The 14,178-nt window shown below is 48.6% G+C and overlaps 1 protein-coding gene across 1 annotated transcript; it reads right to left on the reverse strand.

Annotated features, from left to right (window-relative positions):
* Window positions 1-7,154: 7,154 nt before the first annotated feature.
* Window positions 7,155-13,938, reverse strand: LOC107109570 (loricrin-like). The gene is made up of 2 exons (XM_015410235.1): window positions 13,914-13,938; window positions 7,155-9,654 (listed from the first exon to the last, which is right to left on the reverse strand). The coding sequence occupies exon 2, from the start codon at window positions 9,597-9,599 to the stop codon at window positions 7,530-7,532; it is 2,070 nt and encodes a 689-aa protein (XP_015265721.1). The 5' UTR covers window positions 9,600-9,654; window positions 13,914-13,938; the 3' UTR covers window positions 7,155-7,529.
* Between the last annotated feature and the right edge of the window lie 240 nt (window positions 13,939-14,178).

A 14,178-nucleotide genomic window follows, 5' to 3' on the forward strand; every position in this document is an offset into this window, starting at 1 on the left:
TGTGACCTCTAGAGCACCGACACGTTAGTGTTTTGTATTGTATTGTTTTATTCTGTTTTTATCTGTTTTAACTTTGGCACTTGTGCCTCTTTGTTAGCCGCCCTGAGCCTTCGGAGAGGGCGGGATATAAATCCAAAAACATAACAAATAAATAAATAAACAAATAATACTAACACTTAAAATGGAACTAGAAGTAAGTTCTAAAAAAACTAAAACATTAAATAATTAAGCAAATAAATTATAAATTAATAATATAAAATAATAAGAATATTCCATTCAGCTCCATGTTTCTTTTCATTTAAAATACCATGGATTTTTTCTAGGATAAAGTGCAAAAAATAAAGAAGACGTTAAGCATTGGTTTGCTCCTAACAGACATTGAACTGTATCAAGAGGCTGATACCTTGCTATACAATAGGGTCACTCCTGAGGAAGATTGGGATGAAATGAGTTTATATTATATCCGGGTGCTCACTGAGTATGATGGACTTTCTGTCTAATTTTGTAACGTTTGATTCATTATACAACATGATCTTTACTAAATGCCTTAGTCATTCATGTCGCAGTGTTTGTTTGTTGTGCTTTCTCCAGAGATGTCAGATTGGCACACACAATGTCCAGAATGGACTACCACAGGGCTATTTTTGGGCAGGAACGCACAGGAACGGAGTCCCGGCTGGCTCCCAAGTTGGCCACGCCCAGCAGGAACTCATTAGCATAATAGGCCACACCCAACAGCAGAAATCCATTAGGATTGGCTTCATTAGGGGTGTGCGCCTAACATGCGAAGGAGTTCCTGCTACAAAAAAAGGCCCTGGGTTTTGACAACAAACAAGGTAAACAGAATAACAAGCAAAAGGTGGGTGTGGCTGGATAACCACACTTCTGGTAACATGGGGGTGCGTCCTAATGTGCTAATGAGCTGTGCTGGCAGGGGTGTGGCCTAATATGCTAATGAGTTTCTGCTGTTGGGTGTGGCCTATTATGCTAATGAGTTCCTGCTGGGCTTTTTCTACAAAAAGAGCCCTGGATTACCAGAACACATTCTACCTGAGGATACCTTTTAAAATGTCTCAGCAGGGTTGCCAGATGCCACTTGCCCCTACTGTTGGTTGCCTGCCTTTGCTCTGGTGAACAGAGGGGCAATATCACTGATGTTTTGATGCCACCTCCAGCTGGAATCCCAGAAGTGATGTCTCTACCTACCATGACGTTCTAGGAACTGATCCAATCTTTGTGGTATTTACCATAGAGTTCTGGGGATTCCTAGAGTGTTGTAGAGGCCGTGACAGCATTTCTGGGTCTTCTCTCAGAAGAGGCATCGAAACATCAGTGACTTTTTCCCCTCAGAGGCCTCATCCCCAAGCAGCTCTGGGAGAGGGTGGTCATGGGTCTAGCATCCCCATGTCTCGGAAGCTTTAATTGGTACAAAACGCAGCAACAGGGCTTCAGTCTGGGGTCAGCCATTCAGAATCCAGACCTGCATCAACTGCACTGTTTATTTTTTCCCCCTTGTGAGCCCAAATCAAAGTCCTGATTATTATCGTTCAGCCCTTCATGGTTTAGGGCCCCCAGCTTATCAAACCAAATCTCTCAACATCATGGTTGTCAACCAAAATTCCTTCTAAGCTGCACTAGGGGGTGCTGGCATGCAAAATTTTAGCTGGCAGCTCAGGGATTTTTGCTTCAGCCCACAAGTGAACTGAAAAGGCATTGTCCCATCCATTTGAAACAATGGAGGGTAGGGGCACCTCTTTCTGGGACCCATAGACTTGGACCCCCGGTCCAATCTTTTTTGAAAATGGGGGGAGGGGTTTGAGGAGAGGCACCAGCAGCAATGCTGCATATTTGGTGCCTCTACCTGAAATAAACAGCCCCCCCCCCCGAGCCCCAGATACCCCAGGATTGATTCTTCATTATAGCCTATGGAGCGCTTTGATTATAATGGTCCCCATAGGCTACATAGGTATGATTTGTAAGCTGCCTTGAGTCACAGATTAAAGTGGGATATAAATATTTGAATAAATAAGTAGTTTGGGCAGGTTGATAACATTTAAGCAACTTCCTGTTTGTTAGGTTAGGCAGGGTTCTGGCAGCAATTGTTCCACCTCTGTTATACTTGACCTGTAATGCTGGTTGTCCTATTAACTTTTTTTTTTTTAAGTTGACTGCAAGAGTACCCCCCGCCAAGTGCTGGTGTGTTTTCTACAGCTCAGCACAGGGCGATGGTTCGAGGCCGGGTCAACCAATATAGTGGACTGAGTAGACCTGTTCTCTGGTGGCCAGGTCTACCAAAAGGGGCAGGTAGACCTGTTCCCCAGGGGATAGGTCTACCCACCCCTTTCCGCTACCTGGCCACCAGAGAACAGGTCTACCTGCATATATATATTTTGGTAGACCTGGCCTCTGGAGAACAGGTCTACCTGCCCCTTTCCACTATATTGGTAGACCTGGCCACCAGAGAACTGGTCTACCTGCTCCTTTCCACTATATTGTTGGACCAGGCCTCTGGAGAACAGGTCTACCAATATAGGAAAGGGGTGGGTAGACCTGTTCTCCAAAGGACAGGTCTACTAATATATTGGAAAGGGGCAGGTAGACCTATTCTCCAGAGGCTTGGTCTACCCCCATGCAGGACATTTTCTGTAACGAAATTTGACTTGATTCTGTATAGCTTACAGTTTAAAAGAATTCATTCTGAGATGTTTACAAGGTTATGGACATAATCTTCTGAAAAAACTAGTTTATGTGATAGACAAATGTTAGACTCACTCACAGCTTTAATGCTTTGAGCTTCTCCTGCTCACGAGGCAGCATTTTTGCTCACAACACTGTGGAGCTTAGAGATAACATTGTTGTCATCCTCTAGGTGGAGCCTGGAGATCTTCTGGAATTACACCTGATCTCCAGACAACAGAGTTTGGTTTCCCCGGAGAAAATGTCCCCTCTGCAGGGTGGACTCTATGGGTTTATAACAGGGGCGGCCAAACTTGCTCCATGTAAGAGCCACATCGACTAAATGTCAGATGCTCAAGAGCCACAAGGTGACTTTGGAGGAAGAGGAAGGTTTAGGGGAGTGGCCTGAAAATGACATCACAGGAAGAGGATGTTATGTCATTGGAAGGAGTGGAGCTAAGGAAGTGATGTCACCTGGAAGGGACATCGCAGGGCATGGCCTCACAAAGTGATGTCACATCCTTGCAAGGCACCCCCCCAAAAAAAGGTCTCCTGGCTCCACCGCCCAAAAAGTCTCCTGGCTCCACCCCCAGGTGGTAAAAACAGACATTGCTGGGATATGTTGCAAAACTTTGTGAAATGGCAGAGCTAGCCCAGCCAGCATGGACAAGCCATCTTCGATGGCGCTCTGCCTGCTATCCCCACAACCCCCTTCATGATACTGGTGGCAAAAGGTCCATGAAGAGCCTCTCACTGTGCTCTGTTTAAAGGTCCCCATGGAGGGGGTGGAAGGCAACCGTGTACCCTGGCTGTACCCTGTGTCCCCCCTCCCCCTGGCAGAGGACATCCCCTGCACCCCCCATGGCGCTGGCACCAAGAGGCCCATGAAGAGCCTCTCACTGTGCTCTCTTTAAAGGTCCCCATGGAGGGGGGGTAATGCAACCATGCAGCCTGGCTGGAGCTCTCCCTCCCCAGCAGAGAGCATCCCCCCCACACGCCATGGCACTGGCGGCCTGACGAGCAGGGCGCACAGAAACCAGCTTCCCCGGTGACACCAGCGGCTCTGTTAGCCAATCCCTCCCCTGCTGGTGAGCTCCCGGCAGCTGGGGCAACTGCTTTTCCTCCTCCTCTCTTTTCTGTGCTCTCTTCCAGCAGCAGGGGGCAGCAGAGGGGAGGGGAGTGGCTTTCAAAAGGGGGGGATGCGGTGGGAGTGGCAAGGAGAGGGCTCCAAGAGCTGCATGTGGCTCCCGAGCCACAGTTTGGCCACCCCTGGTTTATACCCTGCTGAAGAAGAAGAAGAAGAAGAAGAAGAAGAAGAAGAAGAAGAAGAAGAAGAAGAAGAAGAAGAAGAAGAAGAAGAAGAAGAAGAAGAAGAAGAAGAAGATGATGATGATGATATTGGATTTATACCCCACCCTTCACTACCTAAAGGTGTCTGAGAGCGGCTTACAAACTCCATTCCCTTCCCCTCCCCACAACAGACACCCTGTGAGGTGGGTGGGGCTGAGAGAGCTCTGACAGAAACTGCTCTTTTTCAAGGACAGCTGTGCCAGAACTTGTGACTGACCCAAGGTCACATCAGCAGGTGCAAGTGGAGGAGTGGGGAATCAAACCCGGTTCTCCCAGATTAGAGTCCGTGCACTTAACCACGACACCAAACTGGCTGTCTGAGCTCCCTCCCAGTCCCAAACCCAATTTTTCCAGGTTCAGCCCCCTCAAATGTCCAGGATTTTCTGAACAAACTTGGCAGCCCTTCCCTGTATGCTCCCCCACACCAGCATTGCATTTTTTCCCCATACAGCCTTCTGTTGATGGAGTCCTCAGCACAATCCATGCAGCAACAGGGCCTTCTCTGTGGTGGGGCCAGTCTTCTGACATAGCTTATCAGAATGGGTGAGAAAGGCACCTTCACTTGCTTCATTTAGGAAGAGGTATAAGGCAGTTTTGTTTTAAAGGGCCTTGGATGAAGGGCAAAGTGTTTTGGCAGTTCTGGCTGTGTTTTGAATCTGTGTATTATTTTGTTGATGGACTGTTACATGAGGGGTGTCAAACATAAGGCCCAGGGGCCGGAACTGGCCCGTCCAGGGCCGGGGCTTTTACTCAGCCCACTGGTATGTATGGAAATGTAAGGTACTCCCCCTTTTATGGTATCCCTTGGGAAAAAAACCTAGTCTTGCATGTGATTAAATACATTTATTGGGGGTTTTGTGGATTCCCCAGTAAACCAGTTGCTTTCACTGCTAGGGATCAGTTGCTTTCCTTTGTGTTTTAAGTAGAAATAATATTGCCCATTGGGTTTGCCCGTGTCCTCTATAAAGTTTATATCTCCAGTATCTGGCATTACGTTGTATGGCACACATGGCCCAGCCCAGCAAAGTGACATTTATGTCAGATCCAGCCCTCGTAACAAATGAGTTTTAGACCTCTGTGTTACCCTGTCTTGGTGCCCTTTCAATTTATTACTGTGGTACCCTCCTTGAGTCTAAGGAGTTAAAAGACCTGCCCAATCAAGGCACACACATCCTGCCTGTACATGTGTACATCTGTTTGTAAGAAAGAACCAATGCATGTTCACATTACATTACAAATGGAACCTGGGGAGCAGTACCTAGGCACGAGGCTTAAATCTAGCATTCCATTATTCACATGTTGAATGTAGTGTGAGAATTACTCAATGCCCTTGTAAAGAGAAATCAAGTGTCCATTGTACGTGGATTATTCTTGTGTTCACTGTAACTTATAAACAGAGCTACGGTAAGATATACATATACATTCTCTTCCCCTCCCCAAAACCCTGTAATGTAAGTTAAGTGGAGAGAGAAATTAGACCCACATCCAGGGCTTTTTTTGTAGAAAAAGTCCAGCAGGAACACATTAGCATAATAGGCCACACCCCACAGCAGAAACTCATTAGCATATTAGGCCACACCCCTGCCAGCACAGCTCATTAGCACATTAGGCTGCACCCCCATGTTACCAGAAGTGTGGTTATCCAGCCACACCCACCTTTTGCTTGTTATTCTGTTTACCTTGTTTGTTGTCGAAACCCAGGGCCTTTTTTTGTAGCAGGAACTCCTTTGCATGTTAGGCCACACGCCCAATCCTAATGAGTTTCTGCTGTTGGGTGTGGCCTATTATGCTAATGAGTTCCTGCTGGGTGTGGCCAACTTGGGAGCCAGCCGGAACTCCGTTCCTGTGCGTTCCTGCCCAAAAATAGCCCTGCCCACATCATTCACTAATCTTCAAGGGTGGGCATTACTACGTCACGCCATCCCCTCCAGGTAAATGGAACTTCGAAGCTCAAATCCACTGCAAAGTACCTGTGGGTCTAGGCTCTCTCCTTTATATCATGGTTATGGGATTCTGAAAACCACACATATGACCACTGTCCAGGGATTGTGAACAAAATGGGGTTTTGCCCTGAAGTCACAAGTCTTAGGACACAATTACCCTATACACTTAAACTCGTTTGGAGATCAGATGTTGTGAACGGTTGTAAAGTTGCTGCTAGAACCCCATTTCTTCTTTGTATGACTGTGGTTGAGAGAAGTGAAGTTCCAAGGTCTGATGCTGCTTAAAATGTGGTTTCAGGGTCGATGCAGGTAAGCATTGTTTTGTGAACATCAAGTGCACCTTCAGAATGCTAATGGAGTTACATGTTGGATGAATGGGATTTGAACTGAATTGCTCCTTAAGGCTAGATCTACAGATATGAAGCTTCTTTATATTATTGATCCTTGTAGTCCAGTATTGTCTGCTGCGATTGTCAACAGCTTGCCAGAGTCTCCATCAGAGAAAGGACTTTCCCAACCACAGTTACTTCTATATGTGTTTTGCTACTGAATGGAAGCCAGTCACCCTACTATAAGCTTCTTGTATAAAGACTGGACCTGTATTCTTGGTGCTTCAGAGGCAACAGTGGGAGGACTTCTGGAGTTCTGGCCCCACTGGTGGACCTCCTGATGGCACCTGGGTTTTGGCCACTGCCTGACACAGAGTATTGGACTGGATGGGCCACTGGCCTGATCCAAAATGGCTTCTCTTATGTCTGGGGCAGTGATGCTCTGGATTCTTGGTGCTTGGGAGGGCAAGAGTGGGAGGGCTTCTGGAGTTCTGGGCCCACTGGTGGACCTCCTGATAGCACCTGGGTTTTGGACACTGTGTGATGCAGAGTATTAGACTGGCTGGCCCATTGGCCTGATCCAACATGGTCTCTCTTATGTAGTGTGGACTGTACATTCCAGTCTGGAGATGAGCACATCCCACCTTAAGAACACCCTTGAAGCAAATTAATCAAGGGGGGGAGGCTTTGTCCCAGTCTCCCCCCCCCTTCGGTGCTAGTTTTCTGCTGCTGTGGAGTTGCCCTGCCCCTTGTATGAGGAAGCATTAAAAATGCTACAGGTGCAGTACGAAATTAAAGATTCTATCTTATTGTCTCAGGGCTGAGTCACTACATTCTGTTGGCTGTGTGGGATTTGTCTGGATAAAAGATTACACTGGACCGACGACCGAGAAAGAAAGACAGCATAAACTTTTTTTTTTTTTTGCTTTTTTCAATGTCAAGTTAGCTGTATTATCTCCAACGCATCAGTGGAGACAGGAGCAAGAAATGGGTGGAGGATAAAACCAACCTCCTCCACCACAGAGGTACAACCCGTCACACTTTTCAGATGATAGCACATGCAATTAAAAAAAAAATACAAGAGAAGACAAGGTAGTGCTTTGCAGAACAGCTAGGCATGCAACATGCAAAGGTTAACTAGCCTGAGGTCATACCACAAGGATCTGAAATACGGACACATTGATCTGATTCGTCGCTGAATGAAGACGCAGTGCAAAAAAGAAGAAGACGTTTACTTCTTGCCCAGTGGCCATTGGGAAGACTGCTTGGTTTGACATATGGAGGGTGGGATTACAAGGGGTTGCTTTTGCTGCATAGACTGAGAGCCGCCTCCGCACCCTCCTCCAATGCTGCTCTGGCCACCACTGCTGCCACCACCACCAGGTGACACGATGATGGTCTGGCCACCTGAGCCACCTCCACCACCACCAGATCCTCCTCCCAGGCAGCTCTGGCTCTGGCCACCACTCCCCCCACCAGGTGACACAATGATGGTCTGGCCACCAGAGCCACCACCACTGGACCCTCCTCCGATGCAGCACCCAGAGCTCTGGCCACCACTGCCCCCACCAGGTGACACAATGATGGTCTGGCCACCAGAGCCACCACCACTGGACCCTCCTCCGATGCAGCACCCAGAGCTCTGGCCACCACTGCCCCCACCAGGTGACACAATGATGGTCTGGCCACCAGAGCCACCACCACTGGACCCTCCTCCGATGCAGCACCCAGAGCTCTGGCCACCACTGCCCCCACCAGGTGACACAATGATGGTCTGGCCACCAGAGCCACCACCACTGGACCCTCCTCCGATGCAGCACCCAGAGCTCTGGCCACCACTGCTACCTCCAGATGGCACTATGATGACCTGGCCACCTGAGCCGCCGCCACCACTGGACCCTCCTCCAATGCAGCAGCCAGAACTCTGGCCACCACAGCTCTGCTTTTGTTGCATAGATTGGGAGCAGCATCCTGAACTCTGACCACCACTACTGCCACCACCACCACCACATGGCACGATGATGGTCTGGCCACCACCACCACTGGACCCTCCTCCCAGGCAGCAGCCAGAGCTCTGGCCTCCACTGCCACCACCTCCACCACCACCAGACGAAATGATGATGGTCTTGCCACCTGAGCTACCTCCACCCCCTCCCCCGCTACAGCAACCTGAACTCTGGCCGCCACCACCACCACCACTGGATCCCCCACCTATAACCTTAACACCACCTCCTGAGCTACCACCTCCACAACCCCCTCCAGATCCCCCACTTATAATCTTAACACCACCCCCGGAGCCGCCACCTCCACAACCCCCTCCAGATCCCCCACTTATAATCTTAACACCACCCCCGGAGCCGCCACCTCCACAACCCCCTCCAGATCCCCCACTTATAATCTTAACACCACCCCCGGAGCCGCCACCTCCACAACCCCCTCCAGATCCCCCACTTATAATCTTAACACCACCCCCGGAGCCGCCACCTCCACAACCCCCTCCAGATCCCCCACTTATAATCTTAACACCACCCCCGGAGCCGCCACCTCCACAACCCCCTCCACCACCACCTCCACAACCGCCTCCAGATCCCCCACCAATAATCTTCACACCACCCTCAGATCCACCTCCTCCTCCGCCACCTCCAGATCCCCCACCTATAATCTTTACACCACCTCCTGAGCTGCCGCCTCCGCAACCACCTCCAGATCCCCCAGAAATAACCTTAATTCCGCCAGCTGAGCTGCCACATCCTCCACCACCTCCAGATCCCCCACCGAGAATCTTTACACCACCCCCTGAGCCGCCACCTCCACTACTGGACCCTCCGCAGACGCAACATCCAGATCCTCCCCCGCTTCCACCTGCTACTATAACCTTAACTCCACCGGAGCCACTGCCTCCACAGCCACCGCCCCCACTGAACAATGGAATCTTGAGCTGGCTTGATCCCCCACCAGAACTGCCCCCCACGCAGCATCCAGAAGATTGTCCTCCACTGCTTCCACCTCCACCACAGCACTGTCCACCTCCACTGCCTCCCGAGACGATGATGATCTTCTGTCCGCCGCCGCCGCTCGATCCTCCGCCGCCACAGCAGCTAGATCCAGACCCTTGCATCTGCTGCATTCCACCAGAGGATCCAGAGGAACCCCCACTGCAGCAGCAGCTCCCTTGAATCTGTTGTCCAGAGGAACCTCCTCCACTACTTCCGCCGCCACAGCATGAAGAGCCTCCACCTCCTCCGCCGCCGCCGCCACCGCCACCACAGCAAGAGCTGCTCTGCCGCTGCTGCCCACTCATCTTCTTAAGTTTCAGTGTAATTTGGGTTTCCTTTGGGAGGATGGGTGGTTTGGCTCTGAAACAAAGCAAAAGCATGGTGAGCCTAAGTATTTCAGACAACCAGGTTTTAGTTACGTGAAGATGTGGTGGGTATGGATCTATGGAGTCTCCTTCTCCTCTGGGGAGGAAAGCCCTCTGCATGGCATGATAGAGAACCATATAAGTCACCATGGCCTTTGGAGTCACCATCTTTGGAGGCTGTAGTTTGGTTGCCCCTGCCGTATGAACCTAGATGGGTGGCAACCGGAGAAAGAGCCTTTTTGGCCATGGCACCAAAACGTATGAACCCCCTCCCCAGGGATACTTGTCCGTCTCCCTCTATTGATGTCTTTCACCAGCAGGTGAAGGCTTCTTTCTTATTGTCCATCATAGAGCCAATAATAATTGTTACTGGCCCTTCTTACATAAGAACATAAGAGATGCCAATGTTGGATCAGGCCAAAGGCCCATCCAGTCCAACACTCTGTATCACACAGTGGCCAGAAATACCAGTGCCATCAGGAGGTCCACCAGTGGGGCCAGGACATTAGAAGCCCTTCCACTGTTGACCCCCCCAAGCACCAAGATGACAGAGCATCACTTGCCCCAGAGTCCCTATCTGTACCTTGTGGCTAATAGCCATTGATGGACCTCTGCTCCATATGCTTATCTAATTCCCTTTTGAAGCCGTCTGTGCTTTTGCTGCATAGACTGAGAGCTATGACTCTTTTGCTGCTAGATTGAGAGCTAGCATTATCGATTTTGGATTGAATCATTTTATCATTTTTAACTGCATTTTTTGTTTGTCGTGTTTTGGACCATTATCAGGTGAAGATTTTAATGACTAAGTAAATGGCCTTGGGACACAAGGAAATACGAAAAGGGTTCCACATCGAGTCCAGCTGCATTATATGAGCTTCCAAAAATAAAACAAAGCTATGCAGGTATTTGTTCTGTGTGAGAAAAAGTGAGCCATCCATGTGAATGAGCCTTCGGGGTAGGGCGGGATATAAATCCAAAGATAAATAAATAAATAAATTCCTGAAGACTGTGTGACAGAGGTATGTTCTGTGGAAAGCCTACAGCTTAACAACAGTTCATGTATTCTGTTGCACAGATAAGGTCATTGATTCGATCCCTGGTATTTCCCATTAGAAAGATTTTAGGTATCCAGACTGGGAAATACTTGGGGGAAGAGCTTGCTTGTCAGGATAGCTACCAGGCATGCTATGCCAATGGTTAGATTCAGTATAAGGTCGTTTCATAAGAACATGTTCAAATCTCCTTTGCCACAATGCATCACGATGCCAATTTTCTATTTCTGCGTAGACTCTACTTCATCCTTTTGGTTAGTATGCCATTTTATATCCCACATATTTGCCCATTTGTCTCAAAAGTCTGGTTGCAAGTCTACAACTGAAGTTAGTCTGGCCGGTCTGATGAATGACGGAATCCATTTGGTAAAGCCAATTCGATTGCCAATCGGAAAGGGTCAAGGGGTGATGAAAAGGCCTCCCTATTTGCCATTTTATATCCAGGACATGCGCACATTTGTCTCGAAAGTCTGGTAGCAACTCTACGACTCAAGTTAGTCTGGCTCGTCTGATGAATGTCGGGATCCATTTGGTAAAGCCAATTTGACTGCCAGTCGGGAAGTGCCAAGTTGTGGTGAGAACGCCTTCGCATTTGCAATACCTTCAATTGAGCAGTCATAGTTGGGAGAACTCATGTTCATCTGCCACCTCCTGAAATATCTCTGGTGACCTGAAGAAGCAGTGCTGGTTCTTCATGCCAGCAGAAACCTTGGCTGCCACCCAAAAGAGCATGCTGTGCCACCCAAAACAACAAGCTAACTAAAATTGGGACAGGCAGATCCTCAAATGTTTGCTAGTCTCAACAAGCTATGAGATGGATGGCCTAGGCTGGCTTGCTCTCATCAGATCTTGGCTTCTAAGCAGGGTCGGCCCTGGTCCGGATGAGGTTCCTCCAAGGAAGTCCAGGGTTGCTATGCAGAGGCAGACAATGGCAACCCACCTCTGTCCATCTCTTGTCTTGACCTGGATGATCCAGGGTATCCTGATCTCACCACATCTCAGAAGCTTAGCAGAGTTGGCCCTGGTAGTGCTTGGATGGGAGATCACCAAGGAGGTCCGGGGTTGATACGTAGAGGCAGACAATGACGAAGCCACCTCTGCACGTATCTTGAAAACCCTACAGGGTCACCGTAAGTCATTGCGACTGGACAGCTCTTCCCACCACAACGAACAAGTACTCTTCGCCTCCCTTGAAATGTTGTTACCTGTATTGGTCCAGGTCGACGGGACCTTATTTGTTTATTCAGGGGTCATTTCCTGCGGGAGCGCACAGGAGCGGAGCTCCGGCAGTAAGGAGCCCAGGGGGCGGGCACATACAACAAGCCCTGCCCCCTGCTCCCAGCAGCCCTCAGTTGGGCCACGAGGAGCAAGAATCAGCCAGGTAAGTTGCAGAGCCCCCCCCCCCACCTTCAGGTACAAGCTCTCCCTCCTCTGCGAGGGCAGATCTGCATGTCCCCCCCCCCCATAGCTAGCAATCCAAAACAATCCAGTGGAGCCTGAGCAGTGGGTGTTGCCTTCTGACACACGTCCGGTGATGTCAGGGGGTGTGTCGTATGCAAATAAGTTATGCTAATGAGTTGTGCTAATGAGCTCCTGCACCTCTTTTTCTACAAAATGACCCCTGTAGTTTATTCAAAACATTTATTAGCCACCTTTGTTCCTTACGCAGCTCGAGGCAGCTTACAGACATGGATAAAACACATGGAATAAAAAGACCTTCAAAACATAAAACCCACAGTTAACATCGCTACTTAAGACGTTAAACTTAAACAAATGGAGTCCTAAAAAGTGAGGGGGGGGCAGTGGCACCTCCTTGCGGAGGTCGTTCCATCACTGTGGAGTCGCCACTGAAAAGGCCTTCTCTCATGTAACCACCAAATGACCTTCTTTGATTGATTGGACAGTCAAGAGGGCCTTTCCCTGTGACCTCAGTTCCCCAGTGGGAACATACAAGAGTTCAGTCAGATAACTTGGTCCCAAGCCACGTAGGGCTTTATACATGGAAAGCATATCCTTTATCACTGAGCAATTGAATGTCCCTCTGAAATCTATAAACATATAAAGAAGAAAAAGAAGAGAGAAGAGATTGGATTTATACCCCACCCTTCACTCCCCAAAGGTGTCTCAGAGTGGCTGACAAACTCCTTTCCCTTCCCCTCCCCACAACAGACACCCTGTGAGGTAGGTGGGGCTGAGAGAGCTCTGACAGGAACGGCTCTTTTTCAAGGACAGCTCTTATCAGAACTACGGCTTGCCCAAGGTCATCCAGCAGCTGCAAGTGGAGGAGTGGGGAACCAAACCAGATTAGAGTCCGCGCACTTAACCCCTACACCAAACCGGCTCTCTTTTGAAGGAAAAACGTTGTTCTGTCTCGAGACTAGCCCATATTATCTACTCTATTTGGCAGTTTTTGATGTTAAGTCTCAGGCACAGAAGGTCTTCTTTGGGCTTGCAACCCGAGCTCATTTGATTTGTCAAGGCTTGAATCTGAGATGGTCCATGTCCCGGAAGACCTATAAGTCCCTTCAAACTTAACTTCCGTCCAAACTTGGTGGCGAGCTTTGGAACTAGGGATGACCCGCCCCAACAGAAGTGTCCCAAGATTTATCAAAACCTTTTGTGTTCCCATTGCCATTTCTTGGATGGTAACCCCGAACATGAACCTTCCCAATGAGTTTCAGTTTCCTTTTTTTTCTGACCGAATCCACTGGTGCCTCCACTAACCATTCCCATGTCTGGATCCTCCTATGTCTGCCTTGCATTAGAATATCTCAGTATCTTAATTGTCCTTTAGCAGTTCTAGTTTGCTTAATCATACCTCATTCAATAAATATCACCATTTGGAATATATTATTTCCATGGAATATACTATTCCTTCTGGAATATACTATTTCCCTGTCTGGATCCTCCTATGTTTGCCTTGCATTTTTTGTTGTTCAGTCACACAGTCGAGTCCGACTCTTTGCGACCCCATGGTCTTGCATTAGAATAATTAGAATAATGCCTTGCATTAGAATATCTCAGTATCTTAATTGCCCTTTAGCAGTTATAGATTGCTTAATCATACCTCATTCAATAAATATCACCATCTGGAATATATTATTTAAATCTCTTTGTCTTCCAAACTATGCTCCTTATGTATGCCATTGATATAACAAACAAACAAAAACACAGATCTAGTATGGATGCGAGCTTGGCTTACCTTTTCCAGCAAGTGATACTAAACCAGGTTGCAAACGTGTAAGTAAAGCACTTAGCAGACTAGAGATCTTTTATACTGTTTCTGTGTCTCTCCTACGGGAAGTGAGACACCTCCAAGAAAGTCGACTTGTAGCTACTCCCATTTTTAACCACTGGCCTCCCTAACCCTAGATGCCTGGGAAGGTGTAAGAGATCGATATCTGTAATTTGTATGGCTGTAATTGCTCAATTAATGAGGAGCTCCACCCGGCATTGTGATTCCGTGC

The sequence above is a fragment of the Gekko japonicus genome, unplaced genomic scaffold (assembly GCF_001447785.1).
Source record: "Gekko japonicus isolate JY-2015 unplaced genomic scaffold, Gekko_japonicus_V1.1 scaffold1184, whole genome shotgun sequence".
Taxonomy (NCBI): Eukaryota; Metazoa; Chordata; class Lepidosauria; order Squamata; family Gekkonidae; genus Gekko; species Gekko japonicus.

Excerpts from the sequence above, each read along its gene's own strand:
- LOC107109570 (XM_015410235.1), bottom strand. The coding sequence starts at position 9,599 with ATGAGTGGGCAGCAGCGGCAGAGCAGCTCTTGCTGTGGTGGCGGTGGC.